The 17,464-nt window shown below is 41.1% G+C and overlaps 1 protein-coding gene across 1 annotated transcript; it reads right to left on the bottom strand.

The window, feature by feature from the left end:
* Window positions 1-2,889: 2,889 nt before the first annotated feature.
* On the bottom strand, window positions 2,890-15,458 carry SRP9 (signal recognition particle 9). The gene is made up of 3 exons (XM_007071711.4): window positions 15,288-15,458; window positions 8,710-8,778; window positions 2,890-4,687 (listed from the first exon to the last, which is right to left on the bottom strand). Exons 1-3 carry the CDS (start codon window positions 15,357-15,359, stop codon window positions 4,568-4,570), a joined length of 261 nt encoding a protein of 86 aa, XP_007071773.1. The 5' UTR covers window positions 15,360-15,458; the 3' UTR covers window positions 2,890-4,567.
* Window positions 15,459-17,464: the final 2,006 nt, after the last annotated feature.

Genomic DNA, 17,464 nt, shown 5'->3' on the forward strand with positions numbered 1-17,464 from the left:
GACCACCACTCAAAGAAGAATCTAGTCCTAGCACTACCTGTATATTAGACCTGCCAACACTTGAATATTTTAAGGCTTTTTTTTTTTTTTTTTTTTATAAAGTTCTTAAACAATTTTGTTGTTTGGATGAGTCACATAACATCGTTTCTTTGAACTGACAAGCATGAACCTGTTTGAGGGTGAAGAGACTTTTTACCATTTACAGGTGCTTCTGTGCTTTTTCCAGCTAGATCATCCTGAGCAATAGCTTGAACAAAAGCTGGTATATAAGCAATTGCACTTCTAAAGTTTTTTGAAGTGGGATTTAAGATTGTTGGACAATGCCAAGGAAGTGTCCCTACGGACACCACCAGCCTCAAAAAGCATGAATGACAAACACCTTAACCATTCCTGCACAAGACACATCTTTGATTAATCAGGAGGAAAGTGATATAGCTTCACCATGAAGGTAGAGAAAGTTTTTAAAAGGTTCCTTCACATAAGGCATTTTCAAAAGTACAATACCTAAACAAGAGTTCAGAAGTCTTAGCTAAGTTCTCTTCCTCTAAAGTCACCCACTGCTTCTTAAAGACTTAGAAGGGCTGAGACAGGAAATGCAGTTCTGTAAAGAAACAAGACTTGAGATGAGAATCAATGGGCTCATTAAAAAAAACCGGGTAAAAATCTTTAGCAAAATAGAAGAACTGACCAGAAAACTGGAGGGAAGGAATACTACGAGACAACACAGTTGTGTTGCAGACCTTACTGAAGCAAATCTCTCCTTCACCTCAGTTGTCACTTTGCTTGATAAGGATGGTCTTCTTATTTTTTCATATTGTAGGAGTAACTGAACCTTATGACAACTTAGTCTTCCTATAAAGATCAGACTCTCTGAATCTTGAAAATCCTCTACTTAAAATTGAGAGTGCTCCCAGGTGTCTCACCCAGAAACCAAGAGATTGTCTCCTTCCTGCTCAACTAAAACTAAAATGTGTTAAGTATTCTGCATGCTTTTATATAATATGGAGTAAATTACTAAGACCTTTTTTTTTTTAAAACAGCAGTAACATTTTCAAAATGGTCCTAAAGCCCCTAGAATGCTAAATTCTATTTGCAGAAGTGACTTAGGCACTTGGCTTCTTCCACTAGAAGCTTTAAAAGAATAAAATTAAATTTGTGACCAAACTCCCACTTTTCTAGCTCAGTTAAGTACCTTCCTGCATTCAAGGGTCTAACTTTTACAAAAATTGCTGATGGATATACACACACCAGCTAGGGTTTGAACTTCCACAGGAAAGTAGAAAGGACATAGCTTCACATAAGAACAGACACATCCCAAACCAGTGGGAGTAAGGGTTTCACCTCTTCCTTTGACAATCAAGAGAAGATAGTCTAATGAAAAAAACACAAACCAATCAAGAGAATTACAACACTAAAACAAAGGACAGACTGGACTCCGTGTGGGAGTCCAATTAAAATCTCCATGAAGATCTATGCTATGTGGCCAACACAGCTTAATGAAAAATATGGACCACAAAAGTTGGATGACACAGGTGACTGGCAATAGGACACAGATCAACTCACTGATTGAAATCTATGAACAGTAAAAAGCCTTGTTACCAACATCTCTGTAGTATGTACCCTTGCTGGAAGTCTCCACAAGTCAAATGAACCAGGGGGATAACAGATCGTGGTGTTACTGGCATTTCATGGCTAGTTTGCCAAATTGACTATTATGCTCTGGACTTTTCTCCCAAGGACTAAATGCATTTCTAATTTAGTCTAACTTTAAAGAAGATCATATTTAGAAGAAACAGTGGGATCTTAAGCTTACAGTAAAACTCCATCCTAATGATCATGTCCACAGTAGAACACTACTGTTAAATTTAGTACTGAAAGGCAGATTGAGAATACACCTTCTGATATGTTGCCTGTCTACATAATGGCTTCCAGGAACAATATCTGGAGAAAACTATTAGCGTACTTCATTTGTCCCCTGTATCCATTTTGCTTGCAGAGAGCATATTTAAATCTGTCCTTAGTTCTGTACTGTAGGCTTTTCCTGTATGTAAATAACCCTATAGGACAGGGCTTCTCAAACTTCATTGTACCATGACCCCCTTCTAACAAAAATTACTACATGACCCCAGGAGGGGGGACAAAGCCTAAGCCCGTCCAAGCCTCGCTGACCCGGGGGGCGGGGGAAGAGGGGGGGAGCCAAAGCCCCACTGCCCTGGGCAGGGGTGGGGTGTGGTATCAAAGCTGAACCTCAGGGGCTTCAGTCCCAGGCAGGGGGCCTACAACCTGAAGCCCTCGAGCTTCGGCCCTGGGCGGCAGGGCTTGGATTTAAGCTTATGCCTCAGCCCCAGGAAAGCTAATGCCAGCCCTGGCGACCCCATTAAAACAGGGTCATGACCCACTTTGGGGTCCCGACCCACAGTTTGAGAACTGCTGCTCTAGGAGAGGACAGCCTTGTGCTTTAGTGCACAAGAATGCTTAAGAAAGGTGCAGTAGGTTTAACACAAACTACTCTAAAAACACTGTTGTTCTAATACTTGTAAACTTTAAGATCATTTGAAGTACCTATTAAAAAAATCCTCAGCATTATGGTGGCAGGTATAGGTCAGTTTTTGTCCAGATTTAGGAGTTTTACATTTTATATGCCACTATCCTTAGTTTTGTAAGAGTATTACGCTTGCTTTACTTCAGAAATATGTACACAATCTTAGACCTCCATGCACACCCATCCTCAACATCACACTCATTAAACAGGATGAGGAAGTAAAGTTGAAATAGAAACCAGTGCTTTTGTGGGGAACAGGACGGAAGGTGGGGGGAGGACACAAAAACAAACTCAGTCTTGTTGACATGACAAAATATCCAAGCAATAAGACTTCATTAGAACCTTTGTCTTGGTTTGAATGTATTTTGCTGACATCAAACCTTACAGGCCAGAACTCAAGATGGCAAACGGCAGTTCGACATGCTAAAATATCTTCCAATTATACGTAACATATTCTACTGAAAGAATAATTTAATGGAATAAACTAACTTTGTGGGTATTTATGAAACCTTTGGCAAAAAACTGGGAATTCCATTCCTTCTAAGTAGCAACATTACCAGTTAAGTTTGAGAACCCAATTGTTTCTATTAAAAAAATAGAGCAGATAACTAGTATTTAAGTACAGCATTTACACTCAGTTTGCAAGCTCTTTTCTTTTAAAGGTTTGGAGTTGACCAAAATATTAGCATAGGAGAAAACTCAGTTACAGTAGTAGAATGGTTATATACAGGAAGTCAGTTTGGCATTTAACCAAATGGAGTTCAGTTCACAACAATATACAGTATCTATTCAAAGCAAGTGTCCAACTCCAACATTTTGGTCTTCAAGCAGGAAGCGTTCAAGAGAAGAGTAAACAGAATCTTCTACCATTAAACAAAGGTAGCAATAAGAAACATTGCTTCCTAAGCCACATGCGTGTCAAGACTGACTACATTCTTTTGCTTTGATGTTTAAGGTATAAGTTTGGTAAACATGTTAGCATTTGTGAATTCAAGTTGTTACAGTCTACTTTTTTTTTTTTTTAAATTAAAGTGAATGTAACATTGGCAAGTACTAAGACTTGGACACTGAAGTAATTTATCTACAGAACAGGTCACATCCTGGGCATTACATGTGGAAACTTCCATAGTGTCCTCTCTAGCATGCCTCAACTCTGCCCTGGAAGTCAAACCTCTACCAGCAAGAAGGAAGTTCAATCTCTCTGCCAACTACTTTTAAATGTGACCTTGATTCTTTTTATATGAACACTTGCCTGATAACTGGATTGGGACCTTCCAACTTCACATAGGCTACTGAACAGTTTTCAGATGGTGAGGATCTGATGAATGACAATGTTGTATTTGAACCAGCAATCTAGAATGTGTTCTGTGGAACCATTATGCACAGGCTTTTAGAAGTGTTATACATCTTATGGCCATAATATTAAAAGCTAGAAACCTTTTACATAAAAACTTGCTAGTTGCACAGTATTACACAAAATTTTTGGCAATTTTAATTTAGAAGATGTCTGTTCTATTTCTAAATTCTGTTATAATATATCATTAGATGTAAAAGGTTATTAGATCCAGTTTTACAGTTATCGTATTAGTGGGTCAGATTAATATACATTTTCTCATTTGTGAAAATACACCAGCACAGGTATATGAATGCAAATAAGATCAAGACATGCTCTCACTTTCCAGAGGGATATACTTGTTTCCTTTCATTTTCAAATTAGGGTATTGTAGATTTACAAAAGAAAATATTTACAGGTTAAAGTATGTTAAGCAAGACTAGTAAGAATATTTTCCATGGAGGATATATTTTTCTTGCTTAATTTTCAAAAATAAATAGAGGCTTTCCACTGAAAGCATTTATTTTCCTAGTTATCTGAAGTGGAGTCTAGGGCGAGGAAAAAAATGCTTCAGACTTTTCATAGTCCACTTCATTACATAAAACATCTCCTGTCCCAAATGTTTGCTCAAATCCAAGTGATATTTTCTTCCCGTGAAATATGACTGGAGCTTTCATTTTATTTTCAGCAATTCAGTCTGTTTCCATGGCAGCACTGCGGGATTCCTTAGCTACCATGAGTCGCATTAGCTGACTGTGGAATTTCTCAATCTTCTTTACATCTTGAGCCTGGTCTGTTCTATATAGCAGACACTGTCAAAAGAAAGTTAGTGAATATCAGGTTTTATTTCAAGCTATTCAAATCTGTGATTTATAGTTTCAATATTAATTTCACATATTTCTGACACCAGAAAGATTACACTACAAAGTGAAAGACTTCAAGGACTCTGATCAATGCCATCTGTACTGTGTCCCACATGTGAAGGGGCAACATAAAGCTACCCTTAACTTCCAACTCTGACAAATTACTCAATTATTTAATATATAAAATAAATCAATCTTCCTTTGGGTCCCCCATATAAAGTGTCTGCATTAACACTGCAAACTCAATGCTAGGGACTGCTTTCTGTTTTGAAAAAAATCAAGCATACAGTTTGCACTTAGAAGTCCACTGTTCTAAAGCCTCATTGTAACTTGCAAAAATCTTGGGTGCCGTAAGGCTAGCACTGAATACAGTGCATTATATTCAATGTTGTATACAGATAAAATTCTGAAGTTATAATCTGTGTAACACTAAGAGAAAACAATCTGGAATAAATTAATATATGCCTACTTAACATCTTTTTAGTACTGACATTCCTTAGAGCACTATGCATAACATTCTGGATAATATTAAACAGCTGTAGTTTACATCCACTCTAAACTCATATTAATAGTTTTGTCTTTCCCCTTTAGCAATGTGCTGTACTTGTTTACATTCTATTTGAAGTGTGAATATTCTAGCGGTCAGATCAAGTTTAATGAGCTTGCTTCCCTCAGTCTAACTTCTCATGATTACACAAGCACTACTGAGCTTTCAAGTATCTTCTACAAAGGACCACAGTCCAGGTGGTTAGCACAAAAACCCTTGAACTACAGTCTAATTGTTCAATGAAAAACTTAAGCAGGATTCAAAAGATTGAGGTTTGATTCAGAGAAATGGTGTATTTTAAACACTAAAGGGGGTTTATATTTATTCTCTTTTGCCTAAGCTTTCCTGCAAAGGCTAAGGTCTCTTTTCATAATGAGAGGAGTTCTCAACAACAAAAACCACACAATCTCAGCAGCAGGCCAAAAGCTGCCCTGTGATGGAAGAAATTGTTGTGGTAACACATGAAACAGATTCTTTCCTTTTGGTGTTCTGTAATCACCAAAGCGGATTTTTTGAACTAGAAATTATTCTTTCCTTACATTTCCCCAGCTTAGATCTTCATACTTTTAGGGATATACTTATTTTGTCACTAGCAGTGCTAGATTAAGTATTGCTTAGAAGTGAACAAAATTCAAGATTTTTTCGTCTTTGGAGATAGTGCATTGTCTCTATGATCAACAGGTATTTCCCTATAGAGAAGCTTTGAAGAATCAGAGAAGCACCTGGCTGATTAAGATAAGGAGAAGTTCTCTTCATGTGAGGTTTTCCCGCCCCATTGCACATTATGAACAGAAATAAGATGCCACTGTCTGATCATCATAATTACATACTAGACACTAGTACTGATGCATGACAAACTGGAATTTTAAAATTTACTGCAGCTAGAGGCCACAAATACTTTTGTTTGCCTAAGAGGCAGCTCATGGATTTGGGGATACCAGCTGAAACAGCAGGTGACTTGGAATATAGCCAACATTTCTGTCAAGAATGATTAGTTCCCTCTGTCTGTATAGCATGAATACAACAAAACCCAGCTGTCCAGATTGATTTAGCAAAGGAATAAAAATAGAAAGCTTCAGTCTCCAGGGCTGTCAATACAGCAGCTTTACCCGCATTAAATTCACATTAAAACTTCTTTAAACTAAGGCATGCAGTACAGAACCTACTTCAGTCTCTCCACAGCTATACTGCCTCTGCAGAGCGAACAGCAGTAAAACTTGCCTTTGTCAGTAAAGTTGACTACACTGATTTGGTGACACAAGCAGATGAGAGTAAAGAGGGGCTGTTTTAAACTACATTAAGCTCAGGATTCAACTTACCCCAAATTTCCTACTTTGTGGGATTTCTCTTAACAAATCTGTCTTTTCAATTAAGAATGCCCCTAATTCAACATCCCTCTAGCCTTCAGAGCCCATCCCTTGTACTGTAATTAGCCATCCACAGATGCCTGACTATTTCTCCTCCACAGTCTGGTCTCTGTGACACTGATCAACTCTTCTAGGAGGAGCCTGCACAGACTAGATGGATTTAGTTTGCCTCAACCCTGAAGAAACAGTATCTTAAAAGGCAAACTACTAGCAATATGAACTATTGGACTGTTACACGTGCTGTTCGCCCTTCTTTATTGTTCTGTGTGTTGCCCTTTCCTCTTGCTCCTACACTCCTCCCTTTCCTAAACATCCCTCCAGCGTGTTTGGACAGAAGTCAGCTAGAGGAGACACTAAAGCCATTTAAAAAAAAAAAAGAGCCCTGCTGTATTCTAATTCAGGGGAGGAAAGGTTACAAGAATGTGTGAGAAATACTCCCAAGAGATGCCACTGAACATATAGCTGATCATATGGTATTGTCATAAAAGATGCAGGCTCTAACATCAACTTTTGAATTCAGTCTGATTTATTGGGGTTATACAGGACATTTGAGTAAGAGAGAAGTAGGCTTAAATTTGAAAGAACTATTGACCCCTCCTTAGAGAGCAGCCTGAGACTGGACAACACTTTCTACCCCCAACTTCTCCCCTGCCTCCCATTGCTCCAGACCTCTGCAATATCCCCTGCCGCTCTTGAGTCCAGCTCCTACTGCATTCTTTCCATCCACCTTTTAATGTGTCTGCTGCTCTTCAATCCGTGTGTCCTGTCTAGCCCCTAAACCAGAGTGACAGCCATTTTACCTGCAGGCACAGCTGTAGTTTAACTGAAAACAGTGGGAAGTGGCAGCCTACTATATTAAGGGCAGCTTTTCCACATGCATATGGGCTACCATTTCCCTATCTTGCTAGCTTCAGTCCCATTGAAAGTAACAGGAGATGGGGCCACTTTGAATAAGGGAAATTTTGTGAGTTGGCAGCCTTTCATCATGTTTTCAGATGACTTAAAACACCCCCCCCAAAAAAATCACTAGAGTCGTGATAAAATAATTAGAGTTGGCAATACTGCATTCATAGAGACCCCTATGAAAAGTGGAGTAGCCAGATACCTGGGTTATTTCTCCAAGCTTCTGTGGGGTGTTGGGTGAGAGGATCAATATCTAGAATTTTGTGTGTGTTTGCAGTTTGTCTTTTCCTCGCTTCAGTGAAGTTTCTTGATTGTGTTATAAAACATACTCCACTGAAAGTCTCCCTTATTTACATTTTATGCCAACAAACAAACATGTACATTAAAAATTTAAAAATTTTAGACTTTCAGGACAGTTCAACACCAGAAATTTTTGCCAATACAACATCAGGAAGGTATATGGGGCTTGTTTGTGTTTTTTTGGTTTTGTTTTGTTTTGTTTTTTGGGGGGGGGGGCATTTCCATGCTGGCAAAAGCCCTACTGCAGATGGAGTTAACACACCATAAAAAAGTGCTTTTGCCAGTAGAGCTTATTTTACTCAAAGCAGTGTAAGTTATACTGCCAAAAGCCCTTTTATGGTGGTATAAGTGGTCTCTACACTAGGAGGGTTTGCCAGAATAGCTATACCAGCAAACCTTTTCTAGTGTAGACCTAGCCTTATTCATTTCCCCTCTCTCTGGTAGTGGTTCTTTGTTTTTCTCATTACCACACAAACTAAAGAAAGGAGTTACCTTTAACTGCAAGACTTTTATACAAGCAAAATAAGAATAGCAGCATTTTCAGTTATATCCCTCAAAAGAAACCCAGTAAGTTCCCTTAAAGGGAAATAAGGACCCAATCCTATTCTCCTTGAAATCATTAGGAACTTTGTCTCAGACTCAGTGGGTGCAGAATGGGGTACCAAGCTAGCATCCGAGGCTCTCAAACACACACTCTGAGTACAGGAAGCTTGGTGGTTTGAGAAAGTTAGCTTACAGAACCATCTGTATATGAAGTTCTCAATAGCAATTTTTACACTCAAATTAAATGATAGACGGTCTTAAAATACAAGCTTGCAGAATCAAGCTTTACGGTCACAACATTCTTTACTTACAACTACATCATCTGTTACTTTGATGCACAGATTCCCATCACAGTGTCGGTATTTAAGAACCACACGCACCTGAAATGAGAAAACATTTTAGGAATTACTGATAGACAAGGTTTTCACATCACAAAGATTTTCTAGCATAGAACAACTTAATATTTAAAAGGTGTTATTCTACATTTAATTCGGTTTGGTCAAGAAAACTACTTGTCAATTCGTGATCCATTTCACTTAGAACCCATGCATTATCAAAATGTTTACTGTTTGATTCCTCAATGCTCAGGAAAGTTTTTGTTTCAACAAAAAGGGGGGTTTCCTCCCCCCCGCCTTTTTTTTAAAGTAGTTTACATTTAACACTGTACTGTACTTGCTTTTTATTTGTGTGGTTATTTCATAATTTTGGTGTTCATATCTGAGGTTCTACTGTAGAAGATCAGCATGGTTAGATCCAAGTCAGACTGGGGGGAAAATATCTTTTTATTTACAACATTGCTCCCCAGGTGTCCAACACTGAGTCAAGGAGAGCTTTGGGTCTGGTATAAGAGAGGCCATGGGGGAAAGGAATGTTACAGGTTTGATACCAAGGATACGTCTACACAGCAAAGAAAAATCTGTGGCTAGTCTGTGCCAGCAGGCTCAGGCTGTTTCCTTGCTGTGTAGGCTTCTGGGTTATGGGACCCTCCCATCCCGCAGGACCCTAGAGCCCAGGCTCCAGCCCAAGCCCGGAAGCCTACACAGCAAGGACACAGCTCCGCAGCCTGAGCCGGCTGGCATAGGCTAGCCATAGGGTTTTTTTTTTTTTTTATTGCTGTGCAGACATTCCCCAAGAGATATAGGTAGGATGGGGGAGGATTAATTACAACTGGGAATTATCCAGCTACCCATTTGGTTTGTGGAATGGAGGTCATTACGGGACTGGCTCAGAAAAGGGACCAGAAATGCTATGATCATCACATGCTTAAGGGTAAACATTTCTTCTAAGTCAGGATTTGTCTCATACACTGTCACTCTAACATACAAGGAAAGCTGCCAGGCTCCCCCACTTTGAGGTCTCCAAGTGGTCTGAGGTCAAGACGACTTGATAGGTACTGTAATAAGAGACTCGTAAGGTCAACTACTTTCTACACCAGTTTTAACATCAAATGGTCCTTGTTGCAACCCACATAATCCATAGCATCTGCAATACACTTAGTCATATCTTCAGGGAAGAAGGAGGACTTCATAAAGGCGAAATAATTTTAGAGGAGACCAATTAAAACTGTTGAGACATCCCTTGTCTCCCCACCCCTACAGCCATGTTAGTGGGGACGTATACTAAAGAAAACCATGCTTAACTTAAAATGTTCCACTCAACTTTTCAGAGCGATTCTCACATTGGAATGAATTGAAAAAATTCATTTTTGCTACTGGCTGTGGTAAATGTGGAAGGGGTCAGCTCAACATTATGCTATTAATTTCTGCAGTATCTAAACCTTAATATTAAAAAAGGTTTTAGCCACTGTGGTAAAGAAATCCTTCCAAATACCAACCAAGGAAGTTATTTGAGTTTAATGAGTTGGTGGGCAGATTATTCCAATGCCTCTGCTGTTAATAGTTTTCCCAACCAGAAACTGATAAGGCTATCAGTTTCAAATCTGCTAAAATCAGAACCCTATGGACAACAATGAAACCAGAAAGAATTCTCAATTTCACCCAGCTGCTTCTTGGAAAAGAGGGAAGCACTTTGAAGAAATTGCCTTCTATGATATCCCCAGCTACTGAAGGCATCTGCCCTCTGATTAAGCCTGTCTGCAGGCTTGGATCCTTTTGGATTCCTCAATGTATTCAATACCCCAAAACCATTTTGACAAAAGAAGTCCACTTCCATCTACATCTGGCCAGAAGACTGTACTCCATCCTACTGAATGTAGGACTGCCCATGGTGATCCATGCATTTATGACCTCCAGATTTGATTTCAACTTATTTCTAGAAATGAAGCCATATACAGCTTAAAAAGTTCCAAATGGTACAGGACACGGCAATCTGGTCATTATTAACACGCAACCCTGGTGCTTCACTCTCTGCAATGGTACCCCATTAAATAAAAAAAGCAGTTCAAGGTCCTTGTCTTCTTAGTTCCTCCTCACAGGACTAGCCTTAGTTACTCAAGAGATTGCCTCTCCCTTGACTATGACAGTTACATTCCACTGGAACAAGAGGGGAAAAGGAAAGATCATATTTCTAAATACTTTTGAGGCTCTCTGATTCTACAGGACGTGTCTCATGTGATTACTTAGATGAGATGGAAGGGTAGAATAGCAGAGATTATTAGAACAGCCAGAGGAGGACACCCCCCACACAGCAAAGCAGTGAAAACCCCATATCCTTGCAGAAGTCAGGTGGTTCTAGGATATATGGGAGAAGACAGCTGCTTCTTTACAGAAGCCAAAAGGACAGCTGGGTGGGTAGGAGGGTAGTTTTAAATAAACTTATCAGACAGACACTTACTAGTCAGTGACAGAAAGACTCCTGAGCAAGGTTCAGGAATGGCATCTCAGAAGAACTCCAGCACCCTCTCCTTCACAAGTACTAGTATAAACAGATTTTTACCAGGACCTAACTGGTTTTCCTCCACCAGGAACTTCCACATCAGCCTCTGGCTTGGTAGGTGTTCAGTAAATTTTGTAAATCCCGACTATCAACATTGAAAATCTTAAAAACCAGATAGGTATAATCCAAGTACCCAAGGCAGTTAGTTTCTTGTTTATGAAGATATCCTTTAAACAGATTTAACCCAGTATGCAATATTAGTGCAAGAAAACAGTTGCATATAATGGAACCTAGCAATTACTATCCTCCTTTTCCTTTCAAGAGAAGGAATCTAATAAACTGGAGCTATACTGGCCTTAGTATACCCATGGGGGAGGAGAGGAGGGGAGAGAAGAGATGAAGTGAGCTGTAGCTCGCGAAAGCTTATGCTCAAATAACTTTTGAAATGTTTCCCACAAACCACTTTCAGCATTTGCCAAATCAAGTCTTCAATGCCTGCTTACTGAAAAGCATTATGCTTTTATGCTAAGATTTTTTTTTGGTTTTTTTTTTTTTTTTTAAGACTCCTTTCTTTCCTCCCTGCCATTGAACCCCCTCCCCAAAGAATATTAGCATAGACCTTGAAAAATCCACTCATCCATAGCAAATAGGAAGCTTTCCTGGCAAGTGCCATCAACTTCCACAGAATCTAACCTTTCATTTAAAAAAAAATTATATATATTTCTAATTCTTATAGTTCTAGAGAACCTTCCAAATGATAACTAAATGCAAGACAATGCAATGCTATTTTCCTATATCTGCAGAAAATAGTTCCAATACCCATCATGTTGCTCACAGTTTCACTCTGCTGCTCTGGGAAAGCAAAGAGGGATCACCTTTGCAGCTGCTATTCAGAACTCTTTGGGAAACAGTTAAACTGACAAGTATCAGGTCAATTTCATACTGCTGTAGCTCAGCAAAGCTGAGTAGAGGCAGACACTGAGGGAGCAGTCAAGCAGAAACTTGACAAGAAGCAAAGTAGTGGGCTGATGTGCCCCTGGGAGCTAAAAAACTGAGGAATCGTGTAAGATAGAGATCATTCCTCCATTACATAAGCAAAGAGCTTGAGGAAGGGGTAGAGCAGGACAGACCTTACCCACTTTCACAGTGAAAGACAGCTCTGGAGGGGATAGAGTGCAGAGGAAAAGGCCTCAGAAGAATACTCCTTTCCAGCAACCCAAACAAGTTTGGCCAAGGAGGGGTGTGCAGTAGATTTACTGCACTCCTCCTGACCAGGGCGGGGCAGGGAAGCAGAGTACTGGAATTTAGTTTCACCTGAGCACTGTTCCTGGACAGTAGCCCTTTTCCTCCCTAACCCCATTGTCACCAGGGTATAACTAGCCTTTAGTCCTCCAGACTGGTGTCCAGCAAAATTACAATCCAGGTGTTTAGGGATAGGGACAAATGTATTATTTGGATGAGTGGAAGAGTACTGTGGTGAACGTATATGCAAGGAAATAGAAAGATTTGACAGAAGAAAGGAGAAACTATGGGGAAGGGAGAACACAATCTAGGGAAAGATCAGGAAGAGCAAAAAAAATAAAAGGAACAAGGAAAAAAGCTTGGAATGATGTCAAAATATGACAAAAGCAAGAAAGGGCATTTAAATATATGTTTCATTTTTAAATGTAACAAGTTGTAATATACACATCAGGGCATATGGCTTTGGAGGTCATAGCCACAGGAGCAAGGCAGCATATATATTGTTCGCTCTGGCTAACAGGTTTCAAGTACATTTTTCTAAGCTCTAAATTAGCAAGTACAAGAGCAATAGCAGAAACAGCACTGCACGCTTTGCCTCCCTTCTTCTTGGGGCACACTAGATAAAACATAACAGTCACCAGAAAAACTCTGGTCAGAGTGACATTCAGTCATATTAAAATGGTTCATGCTGCATTGTGTCAGTTATAGTGTCACTGTAGGTGGACATTCCCACTAAGATCTCCATGTAACCCAAATGGAGAAACACTTCCCTTATAAATAAACAGTAGTAACAGTACACAGATTCCACTCTGCTCCACAAATCACCTATTCAAAACTCCATTGGAGGCTGCTGCAGTGTCATTGTCAAGTGACAGACAACTATAGACTGGATTTGATGTAATGCAGCCAACCTAAAAATGAACATTACTTCAGTGGAAAATGAAGCTATTGAACTGGTTATAGTATTGCACAGGACTTGCCTATACAACAGCTGCTATTAAAGAACTTTGCAATATCAATCTTATCTCAAGAAAATAAAAATATCCTATTCCTAGAAGGCAATAGCAAGAAGTTTAATGTAACAATTTCCTTTTTGAAGTACTAATGCCAGATTTCAAATACAAAGAGCAGATATACAGAGTTATCGGACCTCAACATTAAAATCTCTCTTTTCAAGAATTAGAGAAGGATTCTCAACTGCTCAAGGTGTAGTGAACAATATATCACCAGAAGGAATTATTCTAATAATTAACTTGTGGGAGACCCACACTATTCTAACACAGCAGGCGCTGACTAGGAAACTGTTGAGTTTAGTACTCCTTCCTGAAGTCACTTCATTTTCCTGAAAAAGTTACATAACTTAATTATACTGCACACAATAATGGCATCCTCTGCATTACTATGAAGGAACAAATGGGCCAAAATATGGAGCTGCCATATTGAAATTCACACAAGCTTTTAACAAAAGTAACAATACATACATTCTGTATTTAAAGCTTTAACACATAAATAGCATGGCACTGATCCTGAACATGCTATGTTCAAATACAGCTGTCAGATCAATTACCAAAACATCAAATATGACTACAGCTATGACATTTAAGAGGCCCAAGCGTGCTATATAACCCATTTTGCCATCAGATGGATTAAATGTGTTGTTAAAGTAAAAATGTTATTAAAGTAAGTTTTAGTTAAGAGAATACTTTATCATTTCATTTTACAGTTTGTTAAAAAATTAGATTTTGCTTTAAAATAAAGTTATCTTAATATTAGTCTTTAAATATTGTGACATATATCCCAAGAGCTAAATATATACAGCTTGACTGAGTGATCATTAATACCCTGATCCTCCATATAGGCAGCACATTAGTGGGATTCTGTGTCAGCCCAAAGTCAATAAGGTCTGCCTATGAACAGCCCCATTAAAGGATCAGGGTGTAAGGTGGCTCATGATAACCATTCAAGAGTATTTGAAAGTACAAATAATTTCTCCCTTCTCAGCGTTAAGTCTAAGGTCATAGAACAAGTAGTAATGGAGTGAAACTAAAACAAAAGCATTAAGATGATTCTGAAAGAAAACTTCCAGATAGTGAGATATGGGTGCGTCATTGTTATGAAGCACTGTGCGCTCAACAGAAGCGAGACTGGTGACTCCAATATCGGAAGAACCAATCCCACCTCACCTCAGAGTGGGAGAAAGGCAGACACACCAGATCTAGGCCTTTAAGAATTTGTGTGCTTGGAGGAATAAGACCGACCAGAAGAACCAGTATGAAGCGCAAAGAGCAGAGATGGCTTCGTGGCATATCGGCGTCCCAGGCAGATTCACGTCTCATGGACACTACGCGGGTGCCAGGCTACCCCGGGGGTGGGCTATTCCTGCCATGCCACCTGCAGCGACTCAGGCTCTTCCCAGCAGCAGGCAATTGTGTTGGGAGACCCCGGGCATCGGCTGGCTCTAGGGTGACCAGACTGTCGGGACTGTCCCTATACAATCGGGACAATCCCGACATTTGAGGCTTTTTCTTATATAGGCTCCTATTTTTCACGCTTGCTGTCTGGTCACCCTAGCCGGCTCCGTGCTCTGCTCGGGAACGCAGCAGGCGGCTGGCTGGGGGAGGCGCCCCACGCAGTCACCCGAACGGATCTCCAGAATCGCTGGGCTCCCCGTCAGCCCAGCCTCCGACCACTCCCAGGGGAGCTCGCTCGCTCGCTCGCCCAGGACCCGCAAGGCAGGGGCCTCGCCCGCCCAGACCGGTCTCTAAAGGGGACGGGGACAGCCCCCTGGGCGCTCTCCGCCCGCCCCCCGTACCTTCATGGGGTCGGCGAGGTAGAGCTTCTCGGCGGCACGGCTGAACTCCTCCCAGGTCTGGTAGTGCGGCATGGCGGGAACAGATCCTCCGGACCGGCTCGGACTCGCTCTCACAGCTCAGCACTCCCTCCCTAGCGCACACGCAGCAAGATGGCGCGGGGGGTGGAGCGATGCTCTGTATCGCGCCTCTCTAATGGGTGGCAAGAACAGACTGTCCAATTGCAAAGCACATTATTGAGAGGTCCCCTCCCCTGACAGCGGAAGTGCGGGCACGGGGACGGTCTATCCGGCTTGTGGAGAGTAGCTGCTCCAGGCAGCCGTGTCACAGCGCCACTTGCAGGCCTGGCGGGACAGAACTACCCGGGCAGCCTCCTCCGCCCAAAGAGCCCCTCCCGCTTTGCCGGCTGTCGGGAGGCGAGCGCACTCATTGGCTACTGCTCCGCCCAGTCTGCCGATGGCTGTAACCCTGAGGCGTGAAGGCGGCTCCCGAAGTCGCTGGTTCTAATCTCGGGCTGGATCCCGCTGCGGGGCTCAGGTGTGTGTATCCCTCAGCCAGGCCTCCAGGCTGCTGTATTCTTGCAGGCCCCAGCCCGGGTGAGTGGCTGATCACGGGTCAGCTGCAGGGTTGGGGCTCAGGCCCAGGACGCGTGGCTTCAAGTCCCTGCCCTTGGGGAACTTTGTAATCGTGGCTGCCCCAGCTGCTAGGGTCAGGAGACTGTGTGAGAATCTGCCCTAGATCACATCAAACTGTCTTTTCTGTCCGCCTTCCTGCGGAAACAAAATCTTGAAAATGTGAAGCCACTGCAGCCCGAGGGCTCAGAAACAGACCAAGTTTTGTTTTGTTTTGGGGGGGATGCTTGGATCATGATTTTGAAACATTTGCTGATGTTGGCAATACTGGGCTCCTATGCAAGTTCATATGCCTTTGGACTCTATATCAGTTTAAAAGCCCATTGCCTCAGGTTTCTGGCTCAGATTTGAACCCTGGCCTTAAAGAAGCTAGGTTCTGCTCTGGGTGAATGATAACATGGGGCAAACAGGGAGGAAATCCCTGAGGGGATGATATTAAAAAAAGATATGGCCTCAAAGGAGAGAGGCCTTGCAGAAAGATAGTGAAGGAGCAAGACTGCGTAGAAATGAGACGATGCAGAGGGGGTGAGGGAGCGTGGGCTTGTGGGGAGTGAACATAAGAAAGGCCATACTGGCTCAGATCAAAGGTCCACGTAGCCCAGTATCCTGTCTTCGGCCACAGTGGACAATGCCAGGTGCACCAGAGGGAATGAACAGAACAGGTAATCGTCCAGGTAATCGCCCATTCCCAGCTCCCCAGTGGGAAGATGAAGGGCTGTGAGAGAGAAAGGTCTATTGAGAACATGGGGCCACAAGAGAGCCAAATCTGGATTTAAACATTGTAGTAACTAGCAAACATGATCACAAAAGTTATGTAAACCCTGTGAAAGGGAAATGGATTTCTTTTAAAGTTGAATGTATTTCAAGTTTTCCCAAGTTGGAAGACCTCTCATTAAGCTGGAACTTGGCTATGTGCAGAATAGAAACATCTTTAGGAAAAGAAAAAAAATCACTGGTTTCTCTGTTTAGCTCGGAAACACATCAGCCACAACAGACACTGTGTCTCAGGCTTAAACTGAAATTAAAGCTACTGATTTCAGCAAGAGACTACAGGTTATAGAATTATAGTGCTCCTAGGGACTCCTGTTTTTTTCTAAATTAATTTAACACTGATTAATTTTAATTTAAAAAAGAAAAGCAGGAACAATCATGCATGTTTTTCCCTGTTTAATTGTTTTAAAATTTATTTTTGCTTGGGCTTACTGATCTGTGATTGTTACCCATAATTGCAGAGGTAGAGTCCATGGCCAATCAGATTGCTCCCTTAGTCCTGCCCATGTTATAAAGCTCATCTAATTGCCCTTTTATAACAAACAAGCAAAAATAGCAGCGTTCTATTATCTGTCTTAGGGGGATATACTTAAAACCCAAAACTTCCAGATCTGAATCACAATGGAAGCTGTTGTTTCAGATTACTTATATTGAAATGAACAAACCTCAATGGCATGGCCATATAAACAACCAGAAAAGCAGCTAGCAGTGCGGGTCTACAATATGAGAAGCCAAAAATTAAGCAGAGCAGCTCCAGACTCTACTAATAAAAGGAG

The sequence above is a fragment of the Chelonia mydas genome, chromosome 3, assembly GCF_015237465.2.
Source record: "Chelonia mydas isolate rCheMyd1 chromosome 3, rCheMyd1.pri.v2, whole genome shotgun sequence".
Taxonomy (NCBI): domain Eukaryota; kingdom Metazoa; phylum Chordata; order Testudines; family Cheloniidae; genus Chelonia; species Chelonia mydas.

Excerpts from the sequence above, each read along its gene's own strand:
- SRP9 (XM_007071711.4), bottom strand. The coding sequence starts at position 15,359 with ATGCCGCACTACCAGACCTGGGAGGAGTTCAGCCGTGCCGCCGAGAAG. Across the intron at positions 8,779-15,287 it reads ACCTCGCCGACCCCATGAAG|GTGCGTGTGGTTCTTAAATA; the intron begins GTACGGGGGGCG and ends TTCTCATTTCAG. Across the intron at positions 4,688-8,709 it reads AAGTAACAGATGATGTAGTT|TGTCTGCTATATAGAACAGA; the intron begins GTAAGTAAAGAA and ends TTCTTTTGACAG.